General features: G+C 52.4%; 5 protein-coding genes across 5 annotated transcripts; 2 read left to right on the top strand and 3 right to left on the bottom strand.

Moving 5' to 3' along the window:
- Nucleotides 1-622: 622 nt before the first annotated feature.
- Nucleotides 623-2,516, bottom strand: BO85DRAFT_452673 (asparagine--tRNA ligase SLM5). The gene is made up of 3 exons (XM_025660880.1): nucleotides 2,212-2,516; nucleotides 2,018-2,138; nucleotides 623-1,958 (listed from the first exon to the last, which is right to left on the bottom strand). Exons 1-3 carry the CDS (start codon nucleotides 2,475-2,477, stop codon nucleotides 714-716), a joined length of 1,632 nt encoding a protein of 543 aa, XP_025512237.1. The 5' UTR covers nucleotides 2,478-2,516; the 3' UTR covers nucleotides 623-713.
- Nucleotides 2,517-2,871: 355 nt separating this feature from the next.
- Nucleotides 2,872-5,932, bottom strand: BO85DRAFT_379751 (uncharacterized protein; the record flags this gene model as incomplete). The annotated part of the gene is made up of 2 exons (XM_025656353.1): nucleotides 2,872-5,658; nucleotides 5,711-5,932. 2 exons carry the CDS (start codon nucleotides 5,930-5,932, stop codon nucleotides 2,872-2,874), a joined length of 3,009 nt encoding a protein of 1,002 aa, XP_025512236.1.
- A 1,128-nt stretch (nucleotides 5,933-7,060) lies between these two features.
- Nucleotides 7,061-8,517, top strand: BO85DRAFT_452671 (putative histone acetyltransferase (MysT1)). Its single transcript, XM_025660879.1, has one exon. The coding sequence runs from the start codon at nucleotides 7,259-7,261 to the stop codon at nucleotides 8,351-8,353; it is 1,095 nt and encodes a 364-aa protein (XP_025512235.1). The 5' UTR covers nucleotides 7,061-7,258; the 3' UTR covers nucleotides 8,354-8,517.
- A 292-nt stretch (nucleotides 8,518-8,809) lies between these two features.
- BO85DRAFT_452670 (chaperonin-containing T-complex subunit CCT6) lies at nucleotides 8,810-11,099 on the bottom strand. Its single transcript, XM_025660878.1, has 7 exons — nucleotides 10,938-11,099; nucleotides 10,760-10,854; nucleotides 10,684-10,705; nucleotides 10,582-10,623; nucleotides 10,509-10,529; nucleotides 10,262-10,435; nucleotides 8,810-10,199 (listed from the first exon to the last, which is right to left on the bottom strand). Exons 1-7 carry the CDS (start codon nucleotides 10,977-10,979, stop codon nucleotides 8,973-8,975), a joined length of 1,623 nt encoding a protein of 540 aa, XP_025512234.1. The 5' UTR covers nucleotides 10,980-11,099; the 3' UTR covers nucleotides 8,810-8,972.
- Nucleotides 11,100-11,191: 92 nt separating this feature from the next.
- Nucleotides 11,192-13,339, top strand: sik1 (snoRNP complex protein NOP56). Its single transcript, XM_025660877.1, has 3 exons — nucleotides 11,192-11,526; nucleotides 11,586-12,705; nucleotides 12,795-13,339. The coding sequence occupies exons 1-3, from the start codon at nucleotides 11,363-11,365 to the stop codon at nucleotides 13,068-13,070; spliced, it is 1,560 nt and encodes a 519-aa protein (XP_025512233.1). The 5' UTR covers nucleotides 11,192-11,362; the 3' UTR covers nucleotides 13,071-13,339.
- Nucleotides 13,340-13,390: the final 51 nt, after the last annotated feature.

The following is a 13,390-nucleotide window of genomic DNA, read 5'->3' as shown; positions in this document are numbered from 1 at the left end:
GCTTACTTACTTCCATCCCACCTCATGTCATAAACCAATCAATTAGTTAACGTTACTGGTAATACTCAACGTAACTGTCATATCCAAGTTTCCCTGCCTGGTTACTATGGGTATGTTTTATTGTGGCTTGGTGCTTACTTTACTTACAGTAGTTTATCTAGCTCATGCATGGCCTGGTTTCAGGTTATTTGTTTGGGAGGGGAGGGGAGGGGAGGGGGCTGTGATGGAATAAACTAGTTTCCTGATGTGGATGATTACTTACGGGGTAACTACTAGGAATGTTGTTGTTATTATGTTGGGGATAACTGGTCACTAGTATAGGTTGGTAAAAGGTGGTATTACTTTAGCTAGTTACCTAAGTAGGTAGGTAGTGAACAAGGTATAACTAGTGTGATGGCTGTGTAGGGTGTGCTGGGGTGCTAAGCCTTGGGGGATGTGTGTGTGTGCTCTTGAACGGGACTGGTTAGTTGCTGATTTGATTGATTGCTTACTATGCTTATTTCTTATGGTTTGTGTCAGTGTTAGTGTCGGTGTTGGCTGTTGGTTGTTACTAACATCATTGATTACTTTGAGAATAGTAGGTGACTGGTTACTGGTTACTGGCTACTGGTGTATGTTACAATGTGAGATTTTAGAAACTATAATACATACATTTTAATATTTCGAGTAAATGGTGATGATAATATACATGCCTCGCCTTGTCTCATCCTGATCTAGCAATCCGCCCGACCGAAGTATCTAGGGAACGCGACAATATCTCTAACACTGGATACGCCAGCCAAGTACCCCAGGAAGCGATCGAACCCGAGTCCGAAGCCTCCGTGCGGCGCGGTACCCCATCGACGGAGGTCGGCGTACCATTGGAGATGGCCTAGATCTTCGCCGGGGAGGAGATGAGGGTACAGCTCTTCTGCTTGAGGGGACGTGGGCGTGGCTGTGTCAGTGCCGTCATTCGATGCGGCAAAGTTCTTGATCAAACCATGTTGGCGCATGTTCTGGATAATCTCCGGGAGGCGGTGCTCGCGGAGTGAGCCGCCAGCTACTTCGCTGACCTCTGGTAGGAGAAGGTCAAAGCAGGCGACTGTTTCACCGTGGGTGGTGGCCGCTGATGCGTGCGACGGGGCCATGTAGAAGGGTTTGATTGGCTTGGGATAGTCGGTTACGAAGACTGGGTGCCCGTGGTTGAGCACATCAACGATGTATTTCTCGTGTTCGAGTTGGAGACCGCCCTCCCACGTTGGGGGGTACTCGAAGGTGGCGGAGTCCTTGGCAACGGCGTCTTGGAGGAGCTCGATCGCTTCGGTGTATGTCATGCGTCGCCATTTGGGCCCGTCGATCATGTCCTGCCACCGTTGGCGGAGGTCAGCAGGGTCTGTTGCTGTTGCCGATTCCTCCGAGCTGGATTCGCCGGGGCGTTTTGTGGTGAGGATTTCCTGTCCGACGGGCGTGTCGTAGAGGCGACGGGTTAGGTCGCGGAGAAGGTACTCGACGAGGTCCGTGAGGGTATCCAGGTCGTTCATGAAGTTTGCCTCTGCTTCTAACATGTAGAACTCGCTGAGGTGACGCGGCGTGTCGCTCTTCTCCGCCCGGAACATGGGTGACATGGTCCATACGTTTCCTAGCTCCGCAGCGTATGCTTCCAGATGCAGCTGTGATGATACCGTGAGGTACTTGGGAGCGCGGAAGAAGTGGTCGCCATCGGCTGGCGTCGTCCCTACAGCCTCACGCGGTAGCACTGTGAATGTTTCTCCGGCTCCTTCGCAGTCCGACGATGTGATTAGCGGCGGGTGCACCTGAACAAAGCCGCCATTGGGGGCGTGCCGAAACACATTTCCGAGTTGGTATAGGCATTCAGATCTGAATCGCGAGAGGAGGGAATTGAAGGGCGTGCGAAGGCGTAGGTGGGGGATTTGACGGAGGAATTCGGGACTGTGGTATTTCTTTTGAATAGGGTAGGTCTATGTATGAATATTTGTGAGTTAGTATACATCTGTAATTGAGGACGAGAGGATCCTACCTCGGGATCTGTTTTGCCCACGATGTTCACAGAGGTGGCCTGCAGCTCATGTGTCTGCTCCTTGCCTGGCGGACATGCCTTCCAGACTCCTGAGATTTCGACAGCTGTTCCGGTAGATAGTCTGGAGAGCGTGCGAGCGACAGTCAGTATCTAGGGTCGTGGGTGAAAAGGTTTCGGAATCGCGGAGCACGTACTCGGCAGCCTGGGAGGGATTCAGGATAGCCTGCAAAGGCTTGACTGTCGATCCATCGGAGATCTCTGCAAAAGCGAAACGCTTCTGCTTGCGAACGGATCGAATGAACCCGTTCAATTGGATCTCCTGGTCCTCCAGACTAGATCCCTTCTGACTCTGCTCGAGGACCTGGGCGCAGCGAAGAAGCGTGGAGCCGGCGCTCCTTGCTGCTGGCCTATTGTTCAGTCGCGCAACCGATGTGGCGAACGTCCGCCGCCATGTCAGCATCTCTTCGAATCAATGAGAGAAATCGCGCGGGCCAGAAAGATAGATTGGAGAAAGTATCGCGGGTGTGCATCGGCGTGGAAGAAGTGCGCCGGGCCGATCGATGATTCAGCTCCGCAAGCCGCACGCGATAAGCCGCTCACTTATCGCTGAACCTCTTATGTTACATGCGACGGACAGCTACGAGCAGCTCTACGTTAAACCATATACGATTAAATATTGTCACTTTTCTGATTTAGCGATGGAGTAGGGAATATGTAGCGTAATCCGCCCAAAGCACACGCATTCCAGCAGTATCAGTCTCAGAACAGACCGTAAAGTCCACAGCTACTTGGATCACAACGAGTCTGGGTCATATCAAGTTGCAAAGAAAAGAAGTATTATTACCAAGTGGTCATCACATCGTCGATCCCTGTTGTTCGTATGCCTTGCGTTCTTCCTCAATCATTTCAATCGCATCTGATACCCTGCCGTCTGCGGCCGCAGCATAAATCGCGATTCGTTGATGGCCACCATCGCTTGCACCGCCATATCCCAAACTCACTAATGTAGAGACGCAGTCGTCAATGTCGCGTTGCCTGACATCAGGATTGATTGCCTGGGTCTCAGAAGAAGGGGTTTCAAAACTGTTCCGACGTCCACCGCGGTGACGATGACGTCCTTCCGGTCTCCAGCCGAATATGCCGCGAGGGGCGTCCCACCCTGAGAAATCATCTTGCCAAGCAGAGCGGGGTCGCTGGCTCTTCCAACGTCTAACATGCCGGCGAGGGCCAAAAGATGATTCCTCATGGTCATGCCCACCATGCAGATGACGGGTCTCTGAGAACTGTCCAGGCCGTGCCGACGAATTCTCACGGACCTCCTGCGGAAACGTGCCGGGAAGCCCCTGCAGCGCCGCATTGCTGTTCAAGTTTCTGGCTTCTGGTGCTTTACCGTCAGACCTCGTCTGAGCGCCGGATGAAGCCGCTTCCTTCTGCTGCTCAGCCAAAAAGTGCGCTTCGAGCTGTGAGACCGGGGGAAAGCGGCACTCTTCCAATTCACGCGTAAGCTCGGGGATCCGATCAAATTCAGGACTCACGGGCTCCGAAGGCCCCGACTTGGGGACACCTTCAGGCAAGAGGGAAGGGTAGAGTGAATTGAGCCGCGTAGAATCCCCCAAGGACGAGTCTTCCAGACTATTGGGAGACGCTGTGTTGCCCGGATTGCGATTATCATTGGAACACAAGTCCGCCACGGTCAAAGGGACGGCACGTTTACCGCTGAGCGATTTGGACCCCTCTTGGCTGCTAAGTGATGTCTTCTCCAACTTGGCGGGTGTAGCTGTAGATCCTTGAAGCTCAGACGGAACGGACTTTCGCTCACTAACAGCAGGCACTGGACCGTCTGGTGTTGCTTGAGAAGAAGGTTCTTCGGGGTGCAGCCTGGTGACCGGGGTCTGCTCACTGAATTCTAGGTTAATCGCATGTCCATCAATATGCGTCCCCTGCAAGGCCTCCAGGGCCGCCTTTGCCGCAGGGACAGATGGGAAGGACAAGTAGCCAAATCCAGCGTGCTTCTCGGTCCCAACATCAAGAGGCAGATGTACATCTACGAGAAAACCCCTGGAGGCAAAAACGTCGCGGATCATCTTCTCGCTAACATTGAAGCCCACATTGCCGACGAACAATGATGTGTTAGTGGCGCTTTGTGTGTCTGCCGGCGTAGCGTCGCGGCCAGATGATGGCACATCGTTGGTTCTACCACGATCTTGTTCATGAGCATGTTGGCGACTAATGGGAGCGCGGCCACGGCGACAGTTGTATCCGGTGTGTGGATGCCAACGTCGGTGCGTGTGTTGGGAAGGATGTGCATGAGTACTCGTGGGTTGTGGACGAGGAACCTCAGGCCCAGCAGGGAAGTGAGGATGATTAAAAGTTTCCGGTGTCGGCCAGAAAGGAGGCGGCGGTGGACCTGGGAAGGGCTGGTGAAAGTGATGAGGTGGACCGAAGAAAGGAGGAGGCGGTGGCGGAGGCGGATAATGGTGATGGGGATGAGGATGCGGTGGAGGAGGGGGCGGTGGTGGTTGAAAGTAGGGTGTGAAAGCAAAAGGGTCGTGACGTCCATGAGGGGCATGAGGCACGTATGAAGGTGCATCTGGCTGCGCCTGGTCAGGGCCGCCGCCTGGTTGAGTCGGTCCGTCCGCCCCTGCAGCTTTCTTGGAGCCAGTTTTAAGGTCTGATTCTGGTCCCAACTCTTTCTCTCCGGATTCTGTCTCGCGGCTTCCCAGATCCCGATCCTGGGTTGGCTGGTCTACCACATCGGGGACAACACTATTACCTGCAGTGGCATCAGATGGTCTGGAGGGTTCAGCAGGGAGGCCATCTGGACGTTGTTCAGAGGAAGCCTGGGGTTGACCACCAGTTCGAGTGCAGCCAAACTCCGACTCAAATGCTTCGAACAGAGTATGCCCTACATTTCCAAGTTCCGACGCCATTGCACGCAGACTGTCTACAGTTCCGGCGGCTGTGGGGAGTTCTCCCTGGAGAATGTTCCCTGTCGACGCACCGCCAACAGTATGGTTGATCGAGCCGGTAAGCTGTCTCATCTGGGCTTCCAAACTCGCAAGAGCACCTTGTACCGAGGACCCAACATTTCCAGGAAGGGCCCTCTGAGCGTTCTCCAGCTGCCGTTCAATCTCGGGTATACTTGATCTCACCCCAGAACTGAGCAACTCAGCCCCGTTGAGCAGGTTCCGCATTGCATGAGTAAATGCATCCGTGGGATTTGGAGTTCTGCCCCTGGGGGTTCCTGCTGGCTCCTGAGCGGGAGCTGAAGGCTCTTCCGTAGTGTTATTGTCTTGTATATTCCTAGAAGCATCGAGAATCTTGGCCATCTCAGCCTCAAAGGCGGCCATGAGTGATGCTGTGTCGTCGTTCTTCGTAGCTTCAACGTGCTCTTGCTCAGTTTCTGACCGTACTTCTGCTGAAGCGCTAGCAGCCGGGGCATCCCCAGTTGATGATCCAGCGTGGTTGTCCGCATCCTTGCCTTCTTGCTTTATCTGGAACTTCTTCCACAACTCGGTTATTGAGTTCGAGCGTCGAATATCGAAGAGGTGCATGGGTTCGGTGGCTTCCTGCGGCATCGGGTCGTGCGCAAGGTCAATAGGCTCATCGAGGCGTTGAGAGAGTTCGAGAGACGATCCAACCTGTAAAGACCGATTAGTACCAAACCGACGCAGGATATGCGATAAGACATACAGTGATGATCTCCCCATCATCGTCATCAACATAAGTCAACCGTGCCCGCGGGTGATTCGATGCAAGATCATCATATTGGGGAGCAGACAGCTGCACGATTCCCCGACGAGCTCTAGGTGAGGATGGTTCCCTTGTCAAGGGTTGAGTGGATGCCGAGGGCACCTCTGCAGATGTATGTGATGGAGATCCATGAAGATCCCTGATCTGGAACGGTTTCAACATCTTCGGCGATAAAACACAACGGTCGCGGAAGAGCAAAGTTCCGCTCCCAGACCGTTATGAAGCCAAGAGAAGACGATGAATGATGAACCACGCAGCACGCAGGCGATGCTGGTAAAGAAAGTAGCCAGTTGAAGGATTCAGATAAACCAGAGGGGAACGGTAAGCTGGCTGGCGATCAGCAAGAGAGAAAAGGGATCAAGCTTGACAGGAATCTAGGCCGTAGGATAAGGGTCTGTCTGAACCCCGGGGAGGGGGGAGCGGCGATAAGGAGGGAGAGGGGGAAACAAAGGCTGGCAGGCGGCGGTCGTCGTCACTATTGCTGCTGCCTATGGGAACAACAGCTTTAGTTTCGGCGTTGGATCGTCTTTTCGCCTCAGTTCAGACAACAAGATTCCGCAAGAGGAAGCCGACCATCGTCATACGAAGGTCAGCTGCAGTGTAACGGGAAGGGAAGGCACAGGAAAAGGTTAGGGGTCCAGGCAACCAGATATTGAAGGAGATGGTTTGACGTGATGGTGAGCAGTAGTAGTAGTCTATATGAAGGAATGAGGTTGGGTGGATGAGGAGAGATCTAGTCAGCCAAAGTACTTTGTAAAGTAATCCGTCAATAAGAGACGATGAGAAGGTTAGTTAGTTAGTCTGGATCCTCTCCAAACATCCCAAGAACACCAAGACTCTTCTAAGAATCTCTCAGCAACGAAACTAGTTGCAGTCAAGCTTGTCTTTCTCCCCGCGCGGCGGTAATATGATTGGATGGTGACGGAGATCAACTGACCCGGTCCAACTGGTTTGACTGGTTTAATTTGACGGGAAGGAATCCGCAGGTGGATGGATGGAGGTCCTACGTATTCCTCTATACCAAAATCTAATCTAGTGACGACTGCCGCAAGTGTCCCTGTAGAGTGAGAGGGAAAAGAAAGCTTAAGCGGATCATATACTAGCTAAACAGCTAAACAACTAACCAAATTGATTGTATCCAATTCCCCCGATAAGCCCTCCACCTTTCTCTCTCCCCATAGTAAGCAGAAAATATGCAAGTAAGCTGTACTGCCTTTCCGGACTCTTTTAGCCTAATCCCTCCCGCCCGGCCCTATCCAAAAGCAACCAGCGTAAGGGAGGAGAGAGAGAAAAAAAAAGGTGTCCAGGACCTACTATCTACAAACCGCCGTCACAGATGGCTGGCATCTCCACAGAAACGCGTCTGCCCTCCGATTACCATCAATTCATCATTAAGGGGGAAGGAAGAAAGAAATAAGCCGCGAATTGATGCCATTCGTTCCTAGCTACTAGTCCTGATCGTTTCCCCCCTTCCCTTCCCCGTCTCCAATGGCTCCCAGTGACCCTGTGTCGCGCACCGAACCATCCTCCTCCACCGACCGTAACGTCAAGCACGTCGTACTGGGTGACCTCCTTTTCCCAACATGGTATCAGTCCATCTATCCGGAAGATCTCGTCAATAAAGACACAGACCGGTTGTACGTCTGTCGTTGGTGCTTCCGGTACTCGTGCGACGTCCACGCCTACGCGCAACATACGCGACTCTGCCAACACCGGACAACACCTCCCGGAACGAAAGTCTACGATCATGGCGGATACTCTGTATGGGAGCTAGACGGTGAATGTCACAAACTATACGCGCAAAACCTTTCCTTGTTCGCCAAACTCTTCCTCGATCACAAGTCCGTCTTTTACGATGTCGTCTCCTTCCTCTACTACCTCCTCGTCTTCACCGATCCCAATGACCCCGAGAATTACTACGTCTTGGGCTTCTTCTCGAAAGAAAAACTCTCCTGGGATGCGAACAATCTCGCATGCATCCTCGTCTTCCCACCCTACCAGCATAAGCAGCTTGGAAAGCTGTTGATGGGCGTGAGTTACAAGATCAGTTCCTGGGAGAGCGATAGTGGTCTCATAGGCGGTCCGGAACGGCCGCTTAGTGAAATGGGCCATAGGAGTTATACTCGGTTCTGGCAGGAACGAATAGCCAGGTATCTATTGGTACAGGGCGGTAAACCGAAGGAAGCAGAGGCGGCGTCGGGCTCCTCCGTGCCACTGAAGCAGAAGTCTCCGAAGACGTCCAAACGAAAACATACCCACGAGCTCATGACAGTGCAGGACATTGGTCTGGCGACGGGGATGTTGCCTGAGGATGTCGTCACCGCTCTTCAAGGCCTGGGGGCCGTTGAGCCTGCGACGCCTGCTAAAAAGCGCCGGACAAAGGATTCATCGGGCGAGGCTGGATCGGGCGCAGAGGAGCCCTTGTTGATTCGGAAGTCTAAGATTCTTGAGTGGGCCAAGTCACATCAAATGGCGCTCCAAGACCCTGTTAGAGATGAAGGTTTCCTGGGGAAATGGGCCCCAGCTGATTTCACTGAAGAGAGTGATGTCGACAGCGATGATGTTGACGAAGATGTTGGATAGGAGCTTCCTGCCTATCTTTGAGCCTATCGTTACGTTCTACCGCCATGTTTCCTGATGTGGAAACAGCGTGTCATGTATTATCATTTGCCTCTACTTACGCTACTGACCGTATGGAGCATCTTATCATTAATGAAATCCAGCAATACGATAGATTGACGGACTAGTCACATGGAATTAGTAGTATTTTTGGTCGGCTCCTGAAACATCCCATCCGAGGATGCTACCTTGTAACGGGTGAGTTACTACTCTGTGTATTGGGAGGTAGCTCTGCAAGTTACGCAACTCGCTCAATTATTCACTGGTCATTACAGCCAAGCGATAATACTAATACTCTGCATGTGCCATGAGCATGGTACTTTATCTCGCTGCCTACATTTTTGACTTTCAATGGATCAACTCAAGACACTCACCGTCCCTTAGGCAGCCATGAACGAGGCAATATTACATGCTAGCGGGTTTGAAACACGATTAATTCCCTCATGGATTAAAATCGATTAGGATACGTAAGTATGTGAAGTACAATTTTCGACGTAGGATATTTTTCTATACCGGCATTCCGAATATGGAAGAACCTGATGTTCTCGCTTTACAATAACTCGCCTTAGACGTAGCCATCACATTACTCATCCATACCGCCAGGTCCTCCCTGTCGGCCCATTTGTCTGGCCTTGAGCAGCTCATCGCAGAGCAGGAGGTTCGAGGCAATACCCGTGCTTGAAGCGACGCAGTTACGTAGCACACGGAAAGAGTCGAAGACACCTTCCTGGATGGGGTCCATCGGCTCACCAGTGGTCAGGTCCAGACCGACGGTGTTGCCGTTCGACTGCTCGTCTTGCAGAGCCGCCAATGAGTCCTGGACATCATGGCCAGAGTTGGCCGCGAGGGTCTTGGGGATGATGAGAAGGGCGTCGGCGAAAGCCTGAACACCCCACTTGGCCTTGCCCTTGACAGTCTTGCGGAAGGCCTCGGAAGTGAGGTGTGCTGCACAGGCCACCTGGAAGCTACCAGCACCGGGGATGACACAGTTGTCGACGATGGTGTTGTAGACGGACCGCAGACCGTCGCGAACGGCATCCTTCACCTGTGCGATGGTGTGCTGGTTGGGTCCCTTGATGAGGATAGTGACGGACTTGGGGTCCTTGACTTCCTCAACGAAAGTGAACTTCTCCTCGCCGAGCTGGTGCTCGTAAACCAAGCCAGCCCATCCAAGAACATCGGGGGTCAAGTCCTCAACACTGTTCTGTGCAGTACCACCGCAGATAAGTTGAAGACGCTCCATGTTCCTCCGCTTAGCTCTCCGGAGAGCGAGAATGCCATTCTTGACAAGAACATCCAAGCTCAGGGGGTCAATACCCTTCTGGTTAATAACAACGAAGCTCTTGTTGGGGTCGGTACCGCAGACTTGTTGCTTGAGCTCCACGATCTTCTTCAGCTTAGCATCGACGAACTTGCGTTCACTCTCCACCAACTTATCCCTCTGTTCGGCAGAAGAGTAGTAGAAGCCAGAGTTGATCTCAGACTTTTCGTATTCCAGACTCACGTTCAGGGTCAGGATGAACGCGTTCTCCACACGCTTGGGCATGTCGGGGTGTCTGGCACCGTGGTCAAGAGCAAGACCACGGATCAGTCTGGTGTCAGAGGACGTGCGATGTTGCATGGTCATGATCTCAATCATGTGTAGATCGGGCTTCTCGGGAGCTCTGTGGATGGCAAGGACGGCGTCGACGATATCAGGCGTAAGCTTCTCGGCCAGAGCGCTGTTCAACTTCGTGCTGAGCGACGTCCGCGCGACGGAAAGGAGGAGTTCACGGTCGACTGTCCGTTCAAGCTTGAATTGCTCGAGGAACTATATACCACCATAGCTTAGTATTGTATATGACCGACCATCTTAAATTTCGATGTACTGACCTTCAGAGACTCGTTCTTCGCAATCTCATAACCATCCGTGATAACACGAGGGTGCAGACCCTCGGAGATGTGTCGATTTGCCTGCTTCAGAAGCTCACCCACCAACAGGACGACAGATGTCGTTCCATCACCGGTAATATCATCCTGTGCCGTTGCAGCCCGGGCAATCATAACCTTTTGCCTGTATTAATAATTGCGTTTGGGGGAGGAGGAGGAGGAGGAGGAGGAGGAGGGAGGTCTAGCTCACAGCCGTGGGGTTTTGGATTTGCTGCACCGGTTAGCATGAGAGTTTATAACGACTGATTGTAGAGAACACTCACCATCTCACGCAGCAGAACATTTCCATCTTTAGTCAACTTGATCTGTTTGCAACATTGTTAATAAGAATGCCGGATTGCCGGACTCAAGGGAATATTTCATACTCCGCCTGCACCATCCACCAACCTGAGATCAGTCAGCTCTGCATCTGTCTATTAACCATCGTAAATTGGAACATACATCTTCAGGGTACCCGAGGGACCCAAGTTGGACTTCAAGACATCCTGAAGACCCTCACCGGCGCTGATGTTGACCTTCAAGGCCTCCGCTCTCCGCTGCAAACTGTTAGTCTCTGCTGGACCACTGAGGGGCTGATGTTTCGGGGGGGTAAAGGGAAGAAGGATAACTGCATGCATACCCTCGACTCGGCCTTGGGATTGAGTAACTGCGTTGCAGACATTTTCTGCAGCACGAAAGAGCGACAAGCAACAAAAAACCCAACGAAAGAAATCCGGAGAAAAACGATAAGGCTGGCTGGTGCTGTAGGGCCCCTAAGACGATGCCCGCGCGGCCACAAACCTGGTGGTGTTTGCCGTCGAATGCGGTGAGCTGTAGTTTTGGCAAAAAGCCCACATTCGATGTTCGCACTAGCGCCGCCGCGAAAAAAAAGAGCTCCGACGGCTCGACTCTGCAAATCTACCCTCCCAGGCTTTTCTTCAACTCCACGTCGGTCCACGGCAGGTCTACGGTCGCATAACCCCGGGAAATTGAGACGCGACCACGATAAGTCGCACGTAAAGGACCGTTTTGTCTAATTTTTAGGGCCCTTCCCTCAATTTCGCAATGGCCGACTTCCTTCTGTTCGAGGGCCCCATGGGCTACTCGCTTTTCAAGGTCGCCCACCAGGGTGACAGCGTGGGAAACCGCTTGAAGGAGGTTCAAGAAGGTGTTAACGACTTGGCCAGTTTCGGTAAAATGGTCGAACTGTCCAGTTTCCTGCCTTTCGAGTATGTGGTTCAATTTTTCCCATAGGGGCACTTTCCCGCAGGATTCTGACAACTTCCAGGAACAACAAGCAGGCTCTCAGTGAAATCAACGATGTCTCCGAGGGTGTCGCTTCGGACACTCTGATCTCTTTCCTCGAATTGAACTTGCCCAAGCCCAACAAGAAGAAGAAGGTTGTTCTGGGTCTGGCCGACAAGGCCTTGGCTGGAAGTATCAAGTCTGCCTTCTCTTTCGTTGACTGCGAGACTGGAGACACCAGCGAGGTCGTCCAGGATATGCTTCGTGGTGTTAGACTGCACGCCACCAAGCTGCTGAAGCAGCTGCGTGAGGGTGATATGGACACCGCCCAGCTTGGTCTTGGTCACGCTTACTCTCGCGCCAAGGTTAAGTTCTCCGTCCAGCGCGATGACAACCACATCATCCAGGCCATTGCTATCCTCGACCAGCTCGACAAGGCCATCAACACTTTCTCCATGAGAGTCAGGGAATGGTACTCCTGGCACTTCCCCGAACTCTACAAGATCGTCTCCGACAACCAGCGCTACGCCCAGATTGCCTTGTTCGTCCAGGACAAGAAGAGCTTGAACGACGAGAAGTTGCACGACATTGCTGCCCTTGTGGAGGACGATGAGGGTGTTGCTCAGAGCATCATCGACGCTGCTAAGCACAGCATGGGTCAGGAGATTTCCGAGACCGACATGGAGAACGTTATCTCTTTCGCCCAGCGCGTTGTCAGCCTGTCCAAGTACCGCAAGTCTCTCCACCAGTACCTGATTTCCAAGATGAGCGTTGTCGCCCCCAACCTTGCTGCCCTTATTGGTGAGATCGTTGGTGCTCGTTTGATCTCCCACGCCGGTAGCTTGACCAACCTGTCCAAGTACCCCGCTTCTACGGTCCAGATTCTCGGTGCTGAGAAGGCCCTGTTCAGAGCCTTGAAGACCAAGGGTAACACCCCCAAGTACGGTCTTCTGTACCACTCCTCTTTCATTGGAAGAGCTGGCCCCAAGAACAAGGGTCGCATCTCGCGTTTCCTTGCCAACAAGTGCTCCATCGCCTCCAGAATTGACAACTTCTCCGAGGAGCCCTCCACCAAGTTCGGTGAGGCCCTTAAGAAGCAGGTCGAGGAGCGTCTGGACTTCTACGCCACTGGTGCTGCCCCTACCAAGAACGAGGTCGCCATGGTGAGTCAATACAGCTAGTTTGATTGCTATTACACTAGTGAACCAAATATCCCTATCCTTCGTAACAAATTTACTGATGGTTTTTACAGAAAAACGCCATGGATGCTGTCCTTGCTGATATGGACATTGACGGCGCTGAGAGCGATGCCGAGATGCAGGACGCTGATGAGAAGGCCGAGAAGAAGGACAAGAAGGAGAAGAAGGAAAAGAAGGACAAGAAGGAAAAGAAGGAGAAGAAGGAGAAGGGCGAGAAGGAGGAGAAGAAGAAGAAGCGCAAGTCTGACGTTGGCGAGGGCGAGTCCGAGAAGAAGAAGCGGAAGCACGACAGCGATGCTGAGCCGTCCAAAAAGAAGAAGAAGGTTTAAAAGTACCGAGTCTTGGGACAGGAGGGCGTCATTGTCGCGGCGTTGATGGGTTTTCTTTATTATTCTTGCCAACCATGTTCTGTTTTCTCCTTGACGACTTGATGGGCTGGGTATCTTGTAAATTATTCGATTGAGGCCTGTGTCGTGCCAAAATTTGTTTGTAGTTCTTGCTGCCAATCTGATATGGCTTTTTGGTTCTAGACTTATATGACATGGCAATTGGCTGTAAGCGAAAAAGTACTAGTAGTAGTGTGACGGACTTCAGTAGCGATCTAAACAAAGGAACCAACCGTATCCTGGATATCTAATCCGAGCCAACA

Source organism: Aspergillus piperis (genome assembly GCF_003184755.1).
Source record: "Aspergillus piperis CBS 112811 unplaced genomic scaffold BO85scaffold_20, whole genome shotgun sequence".
NCBI lineage: Eukaryota > Fungi > Ascomycota > Eurotiomycetes > Eurotiales > Aspergillaceae > Aspergillus > Aspergillus piperis.
Note: the sequence above shows the minus strand (reverse complement) of the source record. Positions and strands in the feature narration are given on the sequence as shown.

What these genes read in the sequence shown, in the direction of transcription:
- BO85DRAFT_452673 (XM_025660880.1), bottom strand. Translation starts at nt 2,477, where the DNA reads ATGCTGACATGGCGGCGGACGTTCGCCACATCGGTTGCGCGACTGAAC. An exon ending in AATCCCTCCCAGGCTGCCGA is followed by an intron (nt 2,139 to 2,211) that starts GTACGTGCTCCG and finishes CACGCTCTCCAG; the next exon opens with ACTATCTACCGGAACAGCTG. An exon ending in TGGGCAAAACAGATCCCGAG is followed by an intron (nt 1,959 to 2,017) that starts GTAGGATCCTCT and finishes ATTCATACATAG; the next exon opens with ACCTACCCTATTCAAAAGAA.
- BO85DRAFT_452671 (XM_025660879.1), top strand. Translation starts at nt 7,259, where the DNA reads ATGGCTCCCAGTGACCCTGTGTCGCGCACCGAACCATCCTCCTCCACC.
- BO85DRAFT_452670 (XM_025660878.1), bottom strand. Translation starts at nt 10,979, where the DNA reads ATGTCTGCAACGCAGTTACTCAATCCCAAGGCCGAGTCGAGG. An exon ending in CCCTCGGGTACCCTGAAGAT is followed by an intron (nt 10,706 to 10,759) that starts GTATGTTCCAAT and finishes GACTGATCTCAG; the next exon opens with GTTGGTGGATGGTGCAGGCG. An exon ending in AAATCCAAAACCCCACGGCT is followed by an intron (nt 10,436 to 10,508) that starts GTGAGCTAGACC and finishes TACAGGCAAAAG; the next exon opens with GTTATGATTGCCCGGGCTGC.
- sik1 (XM_025660877.1), top strand. Translation starts at nt 11,363, where the DNA reads ATGGCCGACTTCCTTCTGTTCGAGGGCCCCATGGGCTACTCGCTTTTC. An exon ending in TCCAGTTTCCTGCCTTTCGA is followed by an intron (nt 11,527 to 11,585) that starts GTATGTGGTTCA and finishes GACAACTTCCAG; the next exon opens with GAACAACAAGCAGGCTCTCA. An exon ending in CCAAGAACGAGGTCGCCATG is followed by an intron (nt 12,706 to 12,794) that starts GTGAGTCAATAC and finishes TGGTTTTTACAG; the next exon opens with AAAAACGCCATGGATGCTGT.